At 47.6% G+C, this 22,839-nt stretch overlaps 1 protein-coding gene across 1 annotated transcript in view; it reads right to left on the reverse strand.

Moving 5' to 3' along the window:
• Positions 1 to 22,839, reverse strand: part of LOC146811937 (phosphatidylinositol transfer protein beta isoform-like) — a 376,865-nt gene that overhangs the window by 22,956 nt on the left and 331,070 nt on the right. The window contains exons 10-11 of the mRNA XM_085618905.1: positions 16,400 to 16,522; positions 15,772 to 15,859 (exon numbers count right to left, since the gene is read on the reverse strand). Of these exons, the coding sequence (XP_085475031.1) occupies positions 15,812 to 15,859; positions 16,400 to 16,522 (171 nt within the window). The 3' untranslated portion in view covers positions 15,772 to 15,811. The remainder of the gene's footprint in view (positions 1 to 15,771; positions 15,860 to 16,399; positions 16,523 to 22,839) is intronic.

The raw sequence follows: 22,839 nt of genomic DNA on the forward strand, positions 1-22,839 counted from the left end.
GATCCGCAAGACTTAAAGCCGGGGATCCCTACGTGCACCAGGAGACAAGAGGAGAAGACAAAAAAAAGTCTCAAAAAAGTGTTCGGCGCGGAAATGAATATGCTACTTACCAGTATGCATCTGTTCTTGGCATGTAGGGCTGCTGACATTCATATCTGTGCATAGATCGCCGCCTAGTGTTGGGTCCGGATGTTTGCACGTTGTTGTCCTGGAAGAGTCTTCGAAGTATCCTTGGATAGGTGACTCCTCCCCTGGACTACAGTGCGCATGGGCATCCTCTCCATCCTCAGATTGTTTTTCGCCATTGTGGCAGTGATGGAGTAGTTACAGAAAGTGATGACCATGCTATACAGTAATTCTGAGAGCTGCAGCTGCGACAGGCGCCGGGGAGGAGGGAGGGCGATATGAATGTCAGCAGCCCTACATGCCAAGAACAGATGCATACTGGTAAGTAGCATATTCAGTTCGAGGCATGTGGGCTGCTGAATTCATATCTGTGCATAGAATACATAGCAGTGCCCTCTATTAGCGGCGGCTACCCGTGCCAGCTGCAGCGGTCTGAAAAAGTGTCTTGAGAACAGCCTGTCCTACAGCTGCCTGCTGTTTTGACTGCACATCTACACAATAGTGTTTTGTAAATGTGTGTGTAGTGGACCATGTGGCTGCTCTGCATATATCATGCAGGGGAATATTTCCTAGGAAGGCCATGGAAGCCCCCAAATTACGTGTTGAGTGGGCTCGTGGTGGAATAGTTAATGTGCGTTTTGCCTTTTGATAACAGATTTGAATACACTTAACTATCCATCTGGCTATCCCTGCTTTGGAGATGGCGTTACCTTTGTGGTGTGGGGCAAAGGCAACGAACAGTTGTTTTGTCTTCCTGAATGGTTTAGTCCTGTCGATGTAGTACATGAGGGCTCTCCGTACATCTAGTGTATGTAGTGCCCTTTCTGCAACAGTTTGTGGGTTTTGGAAGAAAACGGGCAGTTCAATGGTCTGATTCATGTGGAACGGCGATATTACCTTGGGCATGAATTTGGGGTTGGTACGTAGTACGACCCTGTTGGCGTGAACCTGTATAAATGGCTCTTGAACGGTTAGTGCCTGGAGTTCACTAACTCTTCTTAGGGAAGTGATCGCTACAAGGAAGGCCACTTTCCAGGTAAGGAATTGAATCTCGCATGAGTGTAGAGGTTCAAAGGGTGGACCCATCAAGCGTGTGAGGACCAAGTTGAGGTTCCACATTGGAGCCGGTGGGTGGCTTGGTGGAATGACTCGTTTGAGTCCTTCCAAGAATGCTTTGATGGCAGGCACTCTGAATAGAGAGAGGTACTGCCTGGTTTGCAGATAGGCTGAGATTGCGGTCAAATGGACACGTATAGAGGTGTACGCCAGATTGCATCGATATAGGTGTAAGAGGTAACAGATGATGTTTTGGATGGATGCGTCCAGCGGGTTGATGTCATTATTACCGCAATAAATGACGAACCTTTTCCATTTGGCTGCATAGCAAGCTCTGGTAGTGGGTCTTCTGGCCTCCTTGATGATGTCCATACAGTCAGGTGGCAGGTTGAGATAGCCAAACTCTAGGACTTCAGGAGCCAGATCGCCAGGTTCAGCTGTTGCGGATCTGGGTGCTGAACCTCTCCATGGTTCTGCGTCAAGTGCGCGGGTTTGATCCGCAGCCTTTGATGCGGCACCACGGAAAGTTCGAGGAAGGTGGTGTACCACGGCTGGCGTGCCCACGTGGGAGCAACTAGGACGAGTGTCAGGGAGTGTTGTCGGAGTTTGCGGGCCACTAGCGGTATCAATGGCGCTGGGGGAAAAGCGTACGCAAATCTGCCGGACCAGTTCATCCATATCGCATTGCCCTGCGACTGCGGATGTGGGAATCTGGCGGCGAAGCTTTGGCATTTTGCGTTTTCGCTTGTCGCGAATAGGTCTATCTCCGGATAACCCCACTGCTGGAAGTACGGTTGGAGTACTGATGGGTGTAACTCCCACTCGTGCATCTGGTGGCTGTGTCTGCTGAGCAGATCCGCCATCTGGTTGTCCTTGCCAGGGAGGTGTTCCGCCATGAGGAACATGTTCCTTTGAATGGCCCACTTCCACATGCTCTGAGCCAGATGAGACAACTGTGGAGAGTGTGTTCCTCCTTGTTTCTGTATGTAGTACATTGCGGTCATGTTGTCCGTCCGGATCAACACGACCTTGTTGCATAGATGTACTTTGAATGCCTTCATGGCTAGGAAGATTGCCATCAGTTCCAGAAGGTTGATGTGCAGCTTCTTTTGTTGTGTTGTCCATAGTCCCTGCACTGTGTAGTGGAGTACATGAGCTCCCCATCCCTGGAGAGACGCGTCCGCTGTCAGTATTATTTGTGGGACAGGCTCTTGGAATGGTCGGCCCTTGCAAAGGTTTTGTGGATTCCACCAATGCAGAGAGTTGTATGCCCGACCGCTCACCAACACTAGGTCTTTCAACTGTCCTTGAGCCTGATTCCACTGACGTGCTAGGCACTCCTGAAGTGGGCGCATATGTAATCTCGCGTGCGGGACTATGAAGATGCAGGAGGCCATCATGCCTATCAACTGCATAAACACTCGCGCTGGAAGTGAGTGATTGGGTTTGAACTTGGAGATCAGCAGTTGTATGCTGTTGATCCTCACTAAATTTGGCTGAGCTGTGGCCGCCAGAGTGTCTATAGTCGCACCTAGGTACTGTTGTACGTGTGCGGGCTGGAGATGGGACTTTGGATAATTTAGTGAGAATCCCAGACTGTGAAGAAGGTGAATGGTGCGGGACATGTGGCTTGCGCATTGCTGGGCTGACTTCGCTTGAACGAGCCAGTCGTCTAGGTAGGGGTAGACGTGTATATGCTGCCTCCGTAGATGTGCTGCCACTATAGCTAGGCACTTTGTGAAAACCCTGGGCGCTGTTGTCACGCCGAAGGGAAGGACTTCGAACTGATAGTGCTGCCCCTGAACAGTGAACCTGAGGTATTTTTTGTGTGAGGGGTGGATGGGTATGTGAAAGTACGCATCCTTGAGGTCCAGTGTGGCTAGGAAGTCTCCCTGCTTGAGAAGCGGAAGGACTTGCTGTAGAGTGAGCATGTGAAAGTGCTCTGAAAGAATGTAGTGGTTCAGGGGTCTCAGGTCTAATATAGGTCTGAGCGACCCGTCCTTTTTTGGAATTAAGAAGTAGAGGGAGTACACTCCCGCACCCTGCTCGTGGATGGGTACGACCTCTATAGCGCCTTTTAGAAGCATACTTTGCACTTCTTGCTGTAAGAGCGTTAAGTGCTCTGAGGACATAGGACGGCTTCTTGGTGGTATTGTGGGTGGAGTGGAGGTTAACTCCAGACAGTAACCGTATTTTACAATATCTTTGACCCACCTGTCCGTGGTGATGGAATTCCACGTGGACAGGAACCTTTGTAGCCTTCCCCCGACAGGTGTTATGTGGTCGGGAGGAAGGGAGAGGGCGTCACTGCTTGTTCTTGGGGGAGGACCTGGTGTTGCCGTAGCCGCGTCCTCTGCCCTTTGTGCTGGAGCCACGATATCCACCTCGGGTGTTTTTATCATAGGTGGTCTGTGTATTGCCTTTGTTATATGTTTGTTGTGACCCCTGTCCTCTACCTGCTCCCTTGTTTCCGGGGCGACGAAAGGAGCCGCTCCGAAAGGACTGAGTTTGGAGAGCGCCCATGGACTTTGCAGTGTCCGTGTCCCTTTTTATTTTCTCAAGGGTGGTGTCGACCTCTGGCCCGAATAAATAGTCGGGGTTGACAGGCTGGTTCAGTATATTGTTTTGTACCTCAGGCTTGAATCCTGAGATCCGTAGCCAGGCATGTCGTCGCAACATGACGCTTGTGTTTATGGCTCTGGCAGCCGTGTCTGCAGCATCTAGTGCGCATTTGATGGAAGCGTTCGTTAGTAGCTGTCCTTCTCTGATGAGCATTTCTGCGCCTTCCTTGAACTGGTCAGGGAGATGTTGGAATATTTGCTCCAGTGTGTCATAATGCGCTCTATGATAGCGAGCAAGGAGCGCTTGAGTGTTGGCTATGCGCCATATGTTGGCAGCTTGAGCGGCAACTCGCTTGCCAGATGTTTCTAACACCTTGGACTCTTTGTCCGGGGGAGGAGCGTCACCTGTCGTTTGCGAGTGTGCCCTCTTGCGTGCATTCGCTACGACGATGGAGTCGAGTGGTAATTGTCCTCTGATGTAAGTAGGATCCCCAGGTGCTGATCTGTATTTTTTATCAATCCTGGGGTTTATCACTCGTGCCCTGGTGGGTTCTTTGAAAATGTCCTTGGCTGGTTTGAGGACCCCCTTCAACATTGGCAGAGTCTTTACATGTCTTTCTGAGGATGCAAAGGTGTCCATTAGAAAGTCATCTTCGATGGTATCAGAGTGAAGCTGTACCCCATGGTTATTTGCAGCACGTTCAATAAGAGCGTTGAACGCCGCAGTATCCTCCGTAGGAGATGTTTTTGCCCCATAGAGTTGTTGGTCCTGTGCATCGAGAGGTGCACTGGGGTCTGCAGGGTCGCCCCAAGTTAGATCAGGGTCCTGCTGGTCATCCGGGTCCGTGTCTACATGGTAGGGGGCTTGGTCATCCATGTAGTCCTCCAATGCATCCGTAACGGAGCGTGTGGGGGAGAACCGGTGTGGATCCTGGTAGGATGAATGGAAGGGTTCATAAAGGAGAGGTTCCGATTCTGCAGGCAACTTCCTTTTTAGTGGGATCCTGAAAGGGTCCAACGGCGGCTCCGAAGTTATCCTTCGGTCATGGAGAATCATCCTGCCAGTGTCGGCGTCGATGATACGTGCCGGAGACGTCTCGGCAGGTGTGACCGTAGGTTGGGCGACCCGTGTCCTGAGTTGGAACATTTTTGGGATTGTCGACGGAGGCAAGCCGAATGTAATGTTGGCCGGCACCGAAGAGGCTGCTGGAGCTCCGATCGAGCCGGAACCCGACGTGTCCTGGAGGACAGCTGCGGTTTTGCTGCCTTGCGTCGCACCAGGTCGTACTTGGGTCGTCTTCGAGGCCTTGGCACCGGCCAGGCTGGTAGAGGCCGTGGATTTTTTCGGCGCCGGCGGTTCATCGAGTCGAGGTGCAGAGATCACCATCGAAGTCTTCGATACTTGAGGCTTAGGTGTCGTCGAGGGAGCGATGCGAGACCCAGCAGGCGGTACGGCCCTTGGTGTCGTCGGTGCCGGTAGCCGAGCAGGTTTGTCGGTGCCGATGGCTTTTTTCCCTTTGTCGACTCCAATGTCGCCCGCTTCAAGTTCGGCACCGAAGTCTCTCTTGGTGCGGTCGGTGCCGACGCGTTGCGCTGGCGTCGAAGGCTTCGATCCGACCAGCGCCACTTTCAGTTCCGGTTTCGGTGGAACCGGAGCAGGTTTCGGTTTCGTGGTAGGGAAACCAGCCTGTTTATGTAGTAATGGCTGCCGCTGAACGTCCGAGGCCGGGCCCGAGGGCGGGGCCGAAGAACTGCGGGATGGGTCTCGGGTAAGGCCCGAAGGCGATCCCTCGACTGGAGCCATAGGCTGTGGCACTGGTGATTCAACGTTTTGAACAGGTAGGCCTTGTTCATCATTGGAGCTACTCTCTTCGGCCCCTAAGGCCTCCTCGTCGTCTCCTACCTCGGTGTCGTCTTCACCTCTGTGGAAGAGTGACTCGTCTACCTCGTCCGATCCGGGTTCATGTTCGGAAACGGGACTGGAGGGCAAGACTTCTAATTCCTCGACGTCTTCGGCCTCGTCGAAGATGTCTGTTGGGGCCGGTGCCGCGTGCTGCGCTTCGAGTCTCGCCGCTCGTCGATTCCGCAGAGTCTTCTTGGAACGGAACCGGGCACAGGCCATGCATGTCGATTCGTCGTGGTCCGGCGAAAGGCATTTGTTGCACACCGGATGGACGTCGATGTGTGGGTACTTCGCATTGCATACCGGACACCTTTTGAATGGCGTCCTCGATTCCATCGTCGAAGTAGTCGATGGACAGGTAAATGCGAAAAAAGTCGGTGCTGAAAGTTAGTAAACTAACAGGATTGTATCGAAACCCGATCGATAAACAGTACCGACGCAAACTAAAGGCCTTTTGGCCTCGAAAAAATATTTTCCTAACTTGAGCTAAGATAGCACATCCGAACCCAATGGCGGAAAAAAACAATCTGAGGATGGAGAGGATGCCCATGCGCACTGTAGTCCAGGGGAGGAGTCACCTATCCAAGGATACTTCGAAGACTCTTCCAGGACAACAACGTGCAAACATCCGGACCCAACACTGCGATCTATGCACAGATATGAATTCAGCAGCCCACATGCCTCGAACATAAAGAACTGACGTCAGCACGCATGGGTGGCGCCTAAGTAGACTCCGTGACGCCGTCCTGGTGTGCACAACGCCAGTGACGGGCGCGGAGCCGCACGGCACCGCCTGCTGGCGCGCAGGGGAACTGCTAAGCAGAAAATGTTCCGGATCCAGAATGACGCCTGGGAAATATTCAAAGGTAAGGAATCTATCACTAACGTGTCTCTTTCATATGTTTTTGTTGGTACTGGCAGCTCCATGTCGGAGTACGGTAAGACCACGTCAGTCATCCCACGGGTCTGGGCTGTGGTGGGTGTCCTGTGTTCCCTGCAAATCTGTGTCCTGGATCTCCCCCTCTTCCTCTTCTTGTGGAGAGAGCAAGTATGTTTGTGGTGACTCTGGGGATCTGAAAGTCATTGGGCTTGTGGCCCTGTGCTCTTGTGCCATCCTTTTTGGTGGAGGCAGTGGAATGTTTTATTCTGTACCAATCTCTTGCCAACCTCTTTGCATTTAAACTGCATACATGTTTGCAGTCTTTCAAAGACAATGCGTAGTTCCACAGTTGGCTTATGTGAGTGAGCCTTGTTTCTTTGGAACTGGTGGAATGTCCTCAGAAACTGTGTGGTTTTGGTAGACCAGATGTCTGTTTTATCTTCTGGCCAGAAGTATGTATGCACTGTTTTTAGTCCTCGGAGTCGAAGGCTGTTTCGACTCAGGGACGCTCGAGGCCGAGCGTTTCCTCCGATCAGACTTTAGTGGGGTCACAGCCTGCTTGGCATCCTTCAGTGGCGGTGTGTGTGTGTCTGTGCCGATATGCCTTGGGGGTCCATGTGTCAGTGGATGCCGACTTGTGTTTTGGTGCAGAGCTGGAACCGGCCTCATGCTGAGGCCTTGTCGCCCGAATAGGATTGACAACTTTCTCGTCCCTTCTCGGCTCCCAGGCATTCTCGTGGTGTCGACCTGAGCCGGAAGGCTGTGGCGCACCGTGGCGTGGCAGATGTGGTGAATACTATATCTTTTTTAGCACATAGGTCAGCAGTACTCATGGTACATGGTGTCGTCTTGGTCCTCGGGCCAGACAAGGGAATCAACTGGGCGATGTGGCCCCCCCTGACCTTTACCGTAGTGTGTTCTTCTCTTGGGGTGAATCGGAAGTGACACAGTGAAGGCTGGCGATGACTACCCCGCCTCCTACCAGAACATTTGTCTCGCTCTCTGCATCACTGTAATGTGAGAACTACGCCTCAACAGCTAGCTCCATAGTGTGCACCAGGCGTCCATCCCTACCAGTCCGAAGTGTATTTTTGTTCTTGAATAATGTGCAGGCCAAACACTTGTTTTCTTGTGCTCCGAGGATGAGCACAAATTACACACTACAAGTGTATGAAAGTGTGTATATTTGGCCCAGTACCTAGGGCACCGTTGAAAGAGGTTCTTCTTCGTCTCCATCACCCGGAGACAGGCATTCTCGAAAGGCATGTGTGTGTGTGTACCGATCGCCAGGTAATCAGTCCCCAGCATCTAGGATCTGTTTGTGTCATTCACTGGATCTCCTGTTGCACTCTCTCTGCCACAGGCTGTGTGGGCATCGAAAGCTGAAGAGCTCTGGGCAATCCATTCAAGCCCAGTGGTGCAAAATGTTTTAGGTCTCGGCCTGGCAAAAGCAGCGCATGCGCTGCTCTGCCATGCAGAGGCCTTTTGGAATCGATACGATTCCAGCGTGCACGCGGGGAGACAAACTAGACAGAAGATGTGCACGCGGAAATTGGATGATTTACTGGCGGCATGATACACTGGGGACTTTTTTGTTGTTGCTGCCAGTAAAGGCAGTCTCCGCGTGCACATCTTCTGTCCATCCCATGAAGAGCCGCGCTGGTCATTCGTGGTGTCTCTTTAGACACGTCCAGCTGCTGCTCTCAGTGTTAGGGCTTTGTTCGCCTGCCCATTTTCTAAGAAGCGTTAATGCTACCCAATTAGCAGTGAGCTGCACGCATCTGCATTTGAAAGCTCTCGCTTACCTCTCACTCACTATGACATTTAACCCCTCATTTACGTACAAGAGTTACAAAACAAAACCGGAAAATTTTGACCTACCTTTTATTTTGGATTTTACCAATCTTCCAGGTGCTAGTATTAGTATCCACTAGTCCTCGTTTTTTAACTCTTCAGCATATTACATTTTGGGACTTGTTTTGTTTACTCTCACTGCGCGGGATGGCCCCTCCTCCTGGCTGAGCATTTGACTGCACTCGCAGGACACAACGTGTTCCACACTAGTGCGTTAAGTTTCCAGGTGTGGGGTGTCACACTTTTTAACGTACGTGCATACATACATACACGATTGCAATAATTTTAAGTGGAAAACATCACACCTCTAATGTGCCTTTTGAAAGCACCCGAGCAGCGCTTGCACACAGCTGCCACCCGCTCATCCCTCCTCCTTCCCCCAGTGACTGCACTCGTTGGACAGAACGTGTTCCACACAAGTGTTTTCAGTGTCCATGTGCGGGGCGAAGGGCATCACTATTTTTACCCTACGTGCATAACCGGTTTCATTCACTTTAAATGGAAAACATCACACCTCTAATACGCCCTTTAAAAACACCCGAGCAGCGCTTGCACAGAGCTGCTGCTGGCTCATCTCCTTGAGTGCCTCCTCCTCCCCCCAGTATGTCTCGCATAGAGGAACAATCTAGTCTGCTGATATACGACTTGCATGTGGGAGGCAGGAGCGGTTTACTTTGGAGAGTCTTGTTTAATGCACACCCATGGCGCAGGACGGCAGACTAATTACAAATATGCAACAGAGGAGATGCGCGGGTGGCTGCTGTGTGCAAGCACTGCTGGAGTGCTGTTAAAAGGCACGTTAGAGGTGTGATGAAATGAAAATAAATGTATAACGCGCATAACTTAGCCCAATGGGCATCAAGGCGCCTAACATAATATATTGAATTGAATTGATGAACCCAAGTGGTGGTGGTGCACTTGAAACAGCCGCTTATAATAGCATTACATTCAGAAATGTATGTAAGTAATTGCAGCAACTTTCAGATTTCACCTTTAACCCCAGAGACTAAAGTATGCCTCTGATAAAATTAGGAATCACTTTCTAACTGGATTGCACCAAAAAGGTTTGTCTACACGTTTGTAACTGACCAACAAGTAAAATGTATGATGCAGTAAATATTTTAACAATAGCATTTCAGCCTGAATGTGCTGCGTGAGACATTGCTTTAAACAAACAAGCCTCTTGAAAGCACATTGCTTATCTAAATAAGCATAATATATTCAATGAAACGTGTCCGATTTGTTCAGCTGACACAGGAGGCCTGAACCCATCCCAGCGACACAGAGAAACCGGCACACTATTGCCTTAAATGTGCCCTGTGCAGCTGCAGTGGCAGGTTCCAGCCACTGCCCTCCTCACCCCCTCCCTTCCCCTCAAACACCGAATCCAAAACAAGGAGTAATCCTTTTATCACAGCAGTGTCCTGGCCGGGCAGGCGTGGTGTCACTGGCAACAAAGCCGGACACTGACCGCCTCACTGCACACTGGGGAGTAGTGCATCAAGGAGAAACAATGACACAGCCGCTGCTTTACATTTAACCGGTGACGGAGGCAGCCGAGATAGAGCTGACTTTACATACTTCAGCTCTCTATGTATATTCAAGGTATGCAAGACAATCAATGTATGCAATTACACCAACTGCTGCCAGCTAACCGTCCACGCTTTTAAAACCTTATATGTAATTACTAAACCATTCAAATGCACACATCTTCTTAACCACAGAAGAACAAGTCATGAAGGCAAGGCTTGCGAGGTTTTTTTCACGGACCCCTTAGACGTACAGATGCCTACAGTGCGCACAGTTATGAGGTTTTTTTTTCTGGTTCAATTGCTGTCTAATTTAAGCTTTTGGCACCCACTCATTTGAACCTCCTTGTACAGTTTAACGTGGGGAGGCCAACGTGCTTCAAATCTAATGTGCTTGTTCTTTTCAGTCTACCATTTCAACAGCACCCCTCTTATTTTTCTCATGAACCTTTTTCCATGCAGCTTTCTCTACAGGCACACTGTGCTTGCTAAATTCTTTAATTTCCCGTGCTTCGTTGTCCCTTTCGTTTGTATCTGTGAAAAAATCAGTTTCCTTCAGTGTTTTCTTTTTTTCTGTCAGTACTTCGTCTTGCCTTTCAGTTTCTCTTACTATTTGTCTCCTTTAAACTTTATTTCTGATTTTTTTCAGTTTTTTTTTGCATTCTGAATTTCTTTCTCACTTTTCCCTTTGTCTCTTCCAAGTCCGCTTTTAATTCGCTCTTCGGGTTTTGCAGCCTCGTTTCTGTAAACAATTAAATCTGCTGTGTTCCCTGAAATGAACGCATTAAGTCAGACCTTGGTGAAACAGATACCCATGCCAAAGATGAACTTGAAGGGACTGAAGCGCAGAAACGGACATCGTCAAAGGCCCGTCATACCCTATGATTTTGCAAATATACCTAGTTGTTGTACCAAATGAAACCATAGCTTGTCTCCGGCTTTGCTGGCTGTTTGCGTCTTCTGGGTGGTGCCCTGCAAATGTGGTGGGGGGGGTGCTAGAGCTGTGGTGCCCAACCTACGTCCAGGAGGGCTCGCTATTCAGAGACTCCGAGAGGCAGCAGGAGACAAACTCCAGCTCCGCCCGGCACAGGACGCTTTCTCTGCAGACTTGCATCCCTTTCTTTGAGCTTCTTGGACTTTTATTCAACCTGACCTCTGCCTGTGCAGGTAAAGCCCCGTGGGATGTATCGCCAGTCACTGCTGGCCTGTGCCGCACTTCTGTGCGTACTGTGTCAGGTAAGGAGCTGAAGTTTGTCATCTCTACAGTCTCCATGGTCATGCGGGTGCGAAGGGCTGGCGCGCGCAGGTTGTGTGCAGCTCCATCAGGTCGTGCCGTCCAATACCTAGTTATAAAGCTCTCCCAGGCTGTCTGTGGGTACCTGCGCACTCTGGACTTGCAGTTTGGTTGTTGTTGCTTGGCACCTGGTCTAGTTGCTACTGCTCTAATGCCCCATTGCTTCATCGCAGGGTTATGGCGAGTTCCTTTCTGTTTGGTTGATGAAAACATTGGATGCATAGTTTTTTTCCAATAGTGCAGCCTATATTGGAGCATGTCTTTTGTGGTGAATATTGCGTGTGTATGACTCCATGCGGTTAATTCCATTAGCATTCAAAGGCGTGTTGTCACGTTAGCTACGATTTTTCTGGAAACTATAATGTCCGCATATCATATGTTTGTTTTTTATTATTTAACGTGAGACGCGATTATTGAGAGTGGTGGGCCTCGGTCCCTCACTGAATAGTCTGTAGATGTCATTCCATTAGATACAATAGCGAATTGCTGTTATCACCTTTGTAGGAAGTAGTTCACGTTGTTACATGTTCACTGCAGTGCCGTCCACGTGCGTTGGAAATGCGCTTGGTGTACTTTGGGCGTATTTGGAGCGGGCGCGCTGTAAGTGATAGCGTTTGAAGTGCTGCTCTCTATGTATGTGTGAATTTGGAACATGCACTATTTATACACAATTGGCATGTGTAGGAGAGTGGAATCTGACTAATGGTTGCCCCCAACTTTTTGCCTGGTATTTAAGTGGTTTTTGACTAGTCTGGCTGGGATCCTGCTATCCAGGACCCCAGCCTATCTGCTTTCTCCCTAAAACTGTTGTGAGTACTCTAGGTACAAACATAATTGGATGCTGGGCATGCCCTACCAGTCCCTGGTAGATGGTACCCTAGGTACCCAGGGCATGGGTCCCCCAGTAGGCCTACCAGGGCTGCAGCACTTATTGTGCCACCCTGGGACAGCCACCCAAACTGACACCACCAGGCCACTACTGTAGCCTGGGTAAGGTGGTGCTAGCACCCCTTACAGGGATGTAGGTACCCTATGTCCCATACCATTACAACACATATACTCTCATAGGTCACCCCTATGGCAGGCCCTGGTAATCCTACAGGGCTGGGTGCTGAGGTATGTGTGAGGGGGGACCCCTACGTGAGTAGGGCCTCCCTGCAACCTTCGTAAAAATGTTACTGGGTTGTTTGTAGTGTAGCCATACCATATACTCTTAACCGCATTATAAGTTATTGCGTCATCGCTATAACTTGAGAATGGCTACACAGAACCATATCGTGTTTGGTGTCAAACATGAAGGAATCATACCCCCAGTCCAGCCATGGGCATGGGGGCACGATTCCCCCTTGCTAGGAGGGTGATATGGGAAAAGCGGTAGAATTTGGAAACCAATTTAAAAGTGCACATGTACCACAAAATGGCTACTGTTCGCCACCTACACGACTCTGGCTGGCTGTTGCTGGGGAAAACCCCAGCCTCGCCATCTGGACAATAGGGCTCCTGTGGCAGGGAGGTGCCAGCACCTCCCCAGACAGGATATGTGGATTGGAACAGGGTGGGTGCACCAAATGTCCTTTCAGAGTTGCACGTAGGCAGCTGCAGAGCCCCAATTCTGCATACACCGCCTGGAACCGGTTCAGGGGCGTCCTGCCCCTCGCCCAGGCGGGAAACACACAAAGGGGAGTGGGTGTAGCCACCCTTTCCCGCCTCTACTCTGATTGGTAGGCTCTCTTTTGGACCATCCCCTAATCTTGGGGATATATGGGAATAACTTTGCCCTAGAGCCTTAGATTCGTACAGGACTTCACAGAACTGACCTTCGACGAGCTGCTGCCCAGCTGACTGAAGAAATCTCCCTTGGGATAAAGGAGTTATCCCCCTGCTTGGCAGGCACCTAAAAGACTACAAGATACCCGGTTGGAACTTCGTTGCTCTCACGACCTTCGACGCCTTCCAGCAACCTCGAGGTGGGTCTCCAGTGCATCCCAGCGTCCTGTGAGCGTGCCCAGCAAGTCTGAGCACCCTGGACCACGTGGGTGTCGAGATCCCCGCATACCCCGAGACACCGGCCACCTCTTGTCCAGCACACGACCCCGACCAGTGGGGAAGTTGTGCTTTGGCCCATTCTTGAGCCAACCTTCAAGCAGCATTTGTGCCGACCCTCAGCTCCCTGGCCCGCTCCGGTGGTCCGTGGGAGCCCTTTTACGCACTCCATTTTGCTGCCTTCCGCGGTCCCTTGTCTCTCGACTCGTGGGCCCTGACGGAGGACAATCTTCTTTTCTAAGAGTTCCCCTGGTTGCTCCAGGCCTGCTCTACGCTCCCTGCAAAGGAGAGCACCCTCAGACCACGTGGGTCTGCACCAGCAGCTGCTTTGTTCATCTTGCGTGGGTTGCGGTTGCCAATGCTTAGTGGATCCAATCGGGACACTAACACCGCAGCGACCCTCAGCCGACGTGGGACAGTCGCCCTCCAGAAGCTGGCCTTCCTTGAAGCCTCCCGGAGCCCGTGACTGCAGAGCCCAGCTGTACCTTCCACACCTGAAGCACCCGACATCCACGAGCTCCTTCCTGTGAGCTCCCTGGTCACTGTGCTGTGACCCAGACTCTGTCCCCTCTGCTTTCAGGTTCATCTTTGTCTTTTCCTCAACTTCAATCTTCACGACTTCAGCGACACTTCCAGCTAGCAGCAGTTTGGACTCCTTTTCCATAGAAAATCAGCCCGCGACCCGACACCAGAATCGACCTATGCACCCGGCTTCCCTGGGGCAGGTAACAGTGGTACTTTGGTACTTCCGTGGTGGTGGGCTCTCCAAAGCCTTAAGTCTCAAGCCTTAACTTTGTACTGTTGTTAGAAGTGTCCTTAAACCTTAATTATTCAACCGCGACATTCTCCATAGGCTAACATTGCGATCCCGACAGCAACTTCTCGCACTGCACACGCCTCCCGTGGGTCCCCTTCCTCTTAACTGTGGGTGGATTCTTAAGGGGCCAGCGATCCTGAATGCCCTAGGCATTGCCTGTAGAATTGTCGTGGTTCTTATACCACTATTTTAGTATATGGTTTGGTCCCCCCCTGGGGCCCATTGATTTCTGTGCTATTTATTGTGTTTAGAAATGCTTGTTTGAATTGTAACTTTGCCACTAGCCACATAAAGTGACTGTGGGATTCTGTCTAGAATAAATACATATATTTTATATATATACCTGTGTGGGCTACTCTTTCATTTGGTTATTCAAGAGGTTATTATGGTAAAACAATAAGCTTAACACTCCTTCAAGACTTAGCCTGAAGGCTGCTCTCCACAGCTACCACTAGGATAGCTTTCTTTAAAGGTTGTCTTAAACCTACCATCAATAGGAGTCGAATTGGACTGGTGCAAGGTGTCCCTATAACTAGGAACAGCATATGCCAGGCCAACTTCTCACAGGATGCAATATTTATCTACTCGTGTAACGCTCTCTGTACACATACTTGACACCGGCACGTGTAGTCTAGGGGTGAACTGGTTCGTTTTCCGTGTAGTATGTATTCTGGAAAGTGGTCTTACATTATTGGTGTTTGTGTGTTCCGCCTGCTACTTGGCCTGAGTCCCTTCGTGCATTAAGATGTGCTCTGTATATGTATGTGTTGTCACTTGTACTTTGTTACTATGTGGGTATTACTGTGATCTTTGTGTATCGATGTGTGTATACTCCGCGCATATGGGTACATATGAGTAGGTTGTGTAAATTAATATGTGCATTACAGAGTGCCGTGTGTTTGACTGCATCATTCATGTGTTTGCTCAATGCCCCATATATACACACCATATACTAACACTATACTCAATGCAACATAAATACACACCACTTACTACCACATAATTACAAGGCACATAATTACACTCTACTCAATACAACATAAATACACTCCACATAATATTGCGCAGCACCACAAATTTACACACCATGTAATTACACTATACCCTAATGCAACATAAAAGTAACTTTTCAACATAATGCACAGCAGCCACAATGCTCTACAACATAGCCAAAAATTCTGCCTAAACACAAAAGGTTCCAAAGGTGAGACCTATTGGCTATGTCAATGCTTGTTTTTAAAAGGAACCGTTGAAAATGCTCAATACTGCAAGGGGGAGGAGAGAAGACGCACAACCGCAATAATAAAACTTCCTCAAGTAAAAACAACTTGCAGAGTCCAGGACCAACAATAGATGGCAAGAGTATGCATGCAGCCAGCACATGCTAAGAATACTGTTTTATCTATAAACGGGTAGGCACAATAGAAAATATTGAATACAGTCCTGTTTAGCACTCAACCTTCATGCTCTCCATCACACTAGGTGCTATTTTGAGTTCTATGCTGCACCCCCTGCAACAATAGCTACTAACACAACCTACAGCTGTCCTCTGACCGTTCATCCATCCCAACATTCTGTGCTCACCAAACCATTCTGTAACTCTTCCCTGGTCCATATCGCTAATCTGCCATTTTCTTTTTCCCATAATACTTCACAAATGCCCTTCAAGCTACTTTCCAGTCCACTGTTGTAGTAGCTGTAAAGTTACCTTTTTGTTTTGAGGTGGCAGCTGTGTCTGGCAGAGCACGTTATTCATCTGCAGCACACATTCCTCTCACTGCACCCTTTTGTCGCATCTGCAAGAGATCATGGATACATTAATAACTGCCGGGGGATGATTGAGGGCCCTGAGTTTAAAAAAGGGGAATAGCAACAAAGTTCATGCTAATAGGCTGGAAGCTCTATGTGGGATCATGGACAGAAAAGTGGAAGTTTTTGGGTCATAAATGCAGGCATGGATAATTTACTGGAAGCACTCAGTTTGATCATAGTTAGAGAAGAAGTTTTAGTCACCAGCTTTGGACACAGACAATGGGCGAGGCACTTTTAAACAGGCGGTTCCTGTAGGAGGAGAGCAATTGAGGTTAGACTGGGGCTTGACCTGGGAAAAAGGGGAGTAGGAATCAAATTGTGATAATACACAGGAGGTTATTGGTGGGACAATCAACACGAGGTCTCAGAGTCGCGCACATACTTCTAGGTGGCAAAAACTGTTAATCGAAGTGAAGCTCTTTTGGGGTTAAGAAACGAAGAGCACCTTAAGTGTGCAACCATGTTACCTTGTCATGCCTTGTTGTACATGGGTGACATGTTGAGATGCACTGCAGGAATCTCACCTCATCAAGCTCACGCTGGGTCTCGTCTTCCATGCGTCGGATATCTGCCATTGTCAAATCAACCCATCGGTCCAACCAACAAAAGAGCTGCCGGTGGAAGTTGGTAAAAAGTCGCTTTTCTTGCTGAAGAAGGAAAGAGAGTGGAAGTGAGTGTGTTGACAATCAGAGGTGGTGTCAGGAGTAGTGTATGAAAAGTCAGAGCGAGAACAGGTTATATGGAGGTAAAGAGAGCCAGTGAGCATGAAAGATGCATGCATAACATACAGAGATGTGTTTGAGAGCACGATTCAATAGGAGGGCAAAAACAAGCATGGGGAAGAGAAATAATGAGAGGCAGGGGTCAAAAAGAGAGCTGAGCTAGCATAAAGGGAGTTCACGTGTGGTCTCCGGCACACCAAAATTAAAGTTATTGAGTGGAATACTATGCACGACTGATACAAGGTCTCTGGCTTTGCTGAATGTTTGTTGCCCCAGGCTTGTGCTTCTTCTCTATGTAAATATTTATAATTGAAACCCCTTCATCTGGATCTGTGTCTCAATGAGAGAAACATTTATTTTTCTAGCTCTTTCTTCACTACCCTTCCCGTCGCTATTGCTTTTCTGAAATCAAAGGCTCTAACTTTACCCAAATGATGTACTTTTCTAGGCAGACAAAGAGCTGAAAGAGTGATCTAGGGCCCCAGGTAGAACTTCTCTTTTAGAGGCACTGCATTCGCTAAAACCTTGTTTCATATTAAGGCTGGACACTCTCCTGGCCCTGCTGCAATACTTCTATGAGCTAAAATGGAAAGAAAAGATATTTTTTCCCTTTTGAAAACTGAGAAGCTATAGATTCACATTCTATGTATAACAAGACTAATTTCTGAATGTGATGGTGAAAAATAAAGAGAATCTGAAAAAGTGTCTACAGTGGGCAGCACTGTGGGTTTTGAGTTGACTTCATCAATAGTAATACTGACTTGGCCAACGGGTGATGGCCAACAAACTATTCAAGTAAAAAAAAAGACGCTTTCCCTAACACACCCATTAGATGTCAGGGAACTGCACAACATATAAATGTATTCGAGGTTCATGCTGTAAAATAAATGACTGCATCCTTTTCCTTGGTCTACCACTATATAAAAAATGTCCAACCAGGAGGAATTTCTAGCATAGTAGCTGGAGAAAGATCTGAATCTGTTGGTGGCACCCGAGACACTTTTCTCCCCCTCACTCCAGAAAGCTGTGCAAACAAGGCTCTCTTAGTAGACCCTTACATCACAAGGAATAAACCATGCTAGAGTTTCCATGGGGAGGTAGTGTTACCTTGGCAGTTGAGACCCCAGGCGCATCAGTCAAACCATGTGTCATGTATTCCCTTCACGGCTCAAAGCTGTTGGATTCCCCCTGAACTCCGAAACCCTTTGGATGGGATAAACACACACAGGAGATTTCAGGGAGATGCACACAAATAAATACTCGAGAAAATTCACGAGTTCCGTATTGGTATGAAAATTTAGAGTACAAAGATGCTGCAGAGAAGAGGTTTATGTAAAGATATGGACTGGATAGGCATCTTATTGTGGACGGTCAAAGTAACACTTGTGAAAAAGAACTGGCACTGGAGAGGTTATCTCCTGAGTATTTCGTTTTTTTACTACGCACCCTATATTAACTCAGTCTCTGCTGCCTGAGTGCGCCTTAATTCATATTTCTTGAGATTCCATCGCAAGCCAGAGTCTAAGAAGTCCTGGGTATCATGTTCTGGTCCATATCTGGCTGAGTGGCAGTGTCACATATAATAAACTGTCTGTTTGCAATTTGTATCCGAGAGGTCCGCTAGAGGGCATTTACCAATTGCTCATCATTCTCTTAAATGACATGCTCTTTGCCTGATGGTTAATTATGTTCTAGGTCTGGTGTTGCTGGTTGTGTGGATGAATATACGTGGTATATTTTGGGGAAAAGTGTTCTTGGGAGCTAACATGATAGCTCACTATATGGCACAGCGATGCTGTATTAGATGTAAGTAGCAAGAGGAATTTAATGTGTACTGTTGGGAAAAGTGAGGGTTTCATCGTTGCCGTCTACCTAGCATTCATCAAACCAAGGCAGAAGCTCAAAGTAGCTTTATGTTCTATTTGGAAAAGAAAACAAAGCAGACCAACAGTAGGCTAAACCCATCAATGAAGTCTTTTCAGGGATGGAATACAGCTCACAGCTCTACATGTTCACCATATGAGTGAGATGAAAATTTTAACAGCAATCTCAGTTAGTTACATGGGCAGTACTAATGCTAATTTTAAAGGTGCTGATTTTGCCTACTGCTCCCTGGGCTGAGGGCTATTAGTGGACAAGGGTTCACACCGAAGGCAGTTATCTTTATCTGAACAAGCACTATTCAAGTACTGCCTATAACCCGAGCCATGCCTGAACCTTGCTTGGGCCAGAGAGTGACGCAAAATGGTTGGAAAGCTGCTGCGCTCAGAGAACAATAGTTATTTGGCTCGATCTTATAACTGTAAATGAAAAAGGACAGGGCATGGAAAACCCGTATGGCACTTGGTACAGCCCACCTGTCTCAACATAAATTCACAACTCCTTAAAGTTGGCTTATTTACCTAACAAAGCCACATTGCCATTTGCTCAACTGACAAAGTAATACCAAAAACCGCAACATTTTCAATGGAAACCTAGGAACCACATAGAAAGTCAACCACAGACTACTGAAAGTGCTTTGAGGACAAACCACTGGTGGATTGTGCATTATGTAAATGCCAACTGAAACTAACAGTAGGCCAAGTCATGCAGAGATGAGGACAAAGTGCCAAAATTTCTCAGGGGCAACCCCCTTTGAAAAGCAACTCAGAACTGGAAAATACACCTGGAACAGCAACTAAAAGAATTCAGAAGCAAGAGGACATTGGTCGGTCACCAGGATGCAACTTTCCTCCAAATGCAACACACAAGGGAACAGCAACTATCAAGCCTCTGAACCCAATGAGAAGTTATATTCTGATTATATAATACACAGCACAAGTGCAGTATTTGTACAATAGACCATACAGCAACCCAGCTGAACGGTTCACTTAGATAGTTTCCTGGATGCAACCCCACCTCCCATGAAAGAGTAAAATTACTAAATAAGGAAAATGCTACTTACCCAGTATGCATCTGTTCTTGGCATGTAGAGCTATAGAGTCGCATGCTACGCATAGATCGCCATCTAGTGTTGGGCCCGGACGTTTGCACTTTGTTTTTGTTAGAAGAAGTCTTTCTAGTCACAAGGTAGGTGACTCCGCCTTTCGGTGATAGTGTGCATGGGCATCAACTCCATTGTTAGATTGTGAGATATTCATGTTTAATTATCTAAGTAAGATAGTACTGGAACAGATGCATGTAACCGGGGAGGTGGGTGGGCGCATGTGACTCTACAGCTCTACATGCCAAGAACAGTTGCATACAGGGTAAGTAACATTTTCCGTTCGAGGCATGTGAGCTGTAGATCACATGCTATGCATAGACTATACAGCAGTAATCTCCCAAAGCGGTGGCTAACCAGTAGCTGTTGCAGTTGTTTGAAGTATTGTATGTAAAACTGCCTGGCCTACTTTAGCTTGTTGTCTGGCTAACACATCTAAACAATAGTGTTTTGTGAATGTGTGTGGTTTAGACCATGTTGCAGCTTTACAGATGTCATCTACGGGAATATTTCCTAAGAAAGCCATAGAAGCCCCCAGTTTGTGAGTGGAATGCGCTCTAGGGGGAATTGGTAAAGTTCTCTTTGCTTTTGCATAACATATTTGAATACATTTAACTATCCACCATGCAAAACCGGATTTAGAAATGGGTTTGCCTTTGTGTAGCTGAGCAATATCAATAAAAAGACATTTGGTCTTACAAAAAGATTTTGTTCTTTCTATGTAATACATCAATGCTCTTTTAACATCTAAAGTGTGTAGAGCACGTTCTGCCACAGAATCTGGTTGAGGAAAGAACACAGGCAACTCAACAAATTGGTTGATGTGGAAGGCAGAAACTACTTTAGGTAAGAATTTAGGATTAGTACGAAGAACCACTTTGTTTTGATTTACTTGTAAAAATGGTTCTTCTATGGTAAGTGCCTGGAGCTCACTCACTCTTCTGAGTGATGTGATAGCAATGAGGAAAGCTACTTTCCAAGTGAGAAACTGTAGTTTACATTTATGTAAAGGCTCGAAGGGTGGACCCATTAGCCTGGTAAGGACAATATTAAGATTCCACACTGGGGCAGGTGGAAGTCGTGGAGGAATAACTCTTGAGTCCTTCCATGAAAGCTTTAATAGTGCGCACTCTGAAAAGGGACAGGTGTGGTCTATTTTGAAGATAAGCAGCTATTGCAGCAAGTTGTAAGTGTATAGACGTGTGCGCTAAATTCAAACGTTGTAAATGTAACAGATAAATGATATTTTGAATAGAAGCATCAAGTGGACTGACATGGTTGTTATTACAATAAAGAACAAATTGCTTCCATTTTGCTGCATAACAAGCTCTTTAACAATATTCATACAGTCTGGTGGAAGATTAAAATAACCAAACTCTATGACTTCAGGGGCCAAGTCGCAAGATTTAGAGGTTTCGGAAGGATTAGTTACTTACCTGTAATCCTAGTTCTCATCCAGGGGTATACTCATCAAAGTCATAATCTATGAATAATACCCGTCCATGAGCGGGATCCCGGAGCATATAGAAAATACATATATATATACATATATATATATGCATATGTGAAAACATATACATGCAGCCTAAAATGTTTATAACATGGCAAAAATACTGAAATTCCATAGGTTTGCATTGTAGTACCCCTAACCCATAAGGAAACAAGCATTTGCAATGCAATAGGTCTCGCATTTACCAGAGTTTGAGCTATTGACATTGCAAATGACAATGCCTTTTATTAATGTTTTAGTTTTTAAAATATAAATAAAAGGCATTGTGATTTACAATGCCAATAGCTTAAACCCGCGTAAATGCGAGACCTATTGCATTGCAAATGATTTGTTTTAAAATATCATCTGTCCAGAATAAGAGAATGTAGTCCTATTTTCTGCTTGTTTTTAGGTCTCGCCTTGCATTTCAGCGCGCATGCGCTGCACGCTCGGCAAGAAATATTGTTAATGAGGAGATTTCAGAAGAGGACTTGAAGCCCCGCCCCTCTTTTTCATTGGCTGGCGTCACCGTTTATGCTAAACGGTGGCCTGCCATTGGAAATGAGGTTTTTTGTTGCCGCCCTTTTCGTCTGGCCGATCCGGACAGGATCGTCTGCTTTGCGGCTGTCACGAAGCAATTTCTTATCTTTAGGGGGGGCATCTGTTTCTAATTAGCAGTATCAGGTTACTTGTCTTGTTTTCGATGCGCGTGCAGGGGCCATCTGTTTTTTCGTGTCCGTCTAATGCTTGTTTTGTGTAGGCAGCGTGGCAGCTTGTTATATATCACTCCTCGACACTCGCGCGCCCGAACCCCAGACAGCGTTGCTTTTCTTCGGAAGAGCAGGACAAGGGATATTCTCATAAAGAGTGCACTCTTACGATTAGTGTTGTTTTAATTACTCCTGCGGCTCTAATTGAATCATCCGGAGCACGTTAAAGAGAGGAATGGCAAACAGTAGGCTATAGCAGTGGCCTTCCTCCATTTGTAACTTATTTAATTTGCTTTCGGTTTCCGGCCGCATTGGTGCCATCTTTTTTTTTTTGGTAGGCAGCGCCGCAGCTTGTTATTTATCACTCCTCGACACTTGCGCGTGCAATTTTCCAGTCCAAAGTCTTGTATGTCGCGGAGATCTTTTTATCCGAACCCCAGACAGCGTTTTATTTCTTTTGAAGAGCAGGACAAGGGATATTCTCATAAAGAGTGCGGTCTTTCGATTAGTATTATTTTAATTACTGCTGCGGCTCGAATTGAATCAGCCGGAGCACGTTAAAGAGAGGAATGGCAAACAGTAGGATCTGTAAAACATTGAACCTGGCAACATTTTTAGGTGGGAAATTACCTGGCTTGAGTGGTCTAGGGCAGTTATTCACGGTCAAAAACCTGCTTCGCTGCTGCCCTCTTTACCTCCCGCTCATTTACCACATTCCATTCGAATTTCATACTTTGGTGTCGGGGGGGGGGTGGCTTTCTCACCGAGCCCCCCTCAGTCCTTCCTGCAAACCCCTCTCAATAAACATCTCCATGGGGTGCCTGTTGTCCCTCTCCCGTCCCCCCTCCCTCACATTTCCTACACGAAGAACCCTTTCCCGCATCAGCCTAGCCTCACCTCTTTCCTGGCTCGTGCAATTCAAGAAGCTCTTAGTAGCGTCCACTACAAACAGTGGGCGTAACAAATGCACCACACAATGCAACTTATCAGGATAGCCTTGGAAACATCATAGGTCCAATTAAGAGCCGGGATGTGCAGTGATATTAATCTCACACCTATC

This window comes from Triturus cristatus, chromosome 7 (genome assembly GCF_964204655.1).
Source record: "Triturus cristatus chromosome 7, aTriCri1.1, whole genome shotgun sequence".
NCBI lineage: Eukaryota > Metazoa > Chordata > Amphibia > Caudata > Salamandridae > Triturus > Triturus cristatus.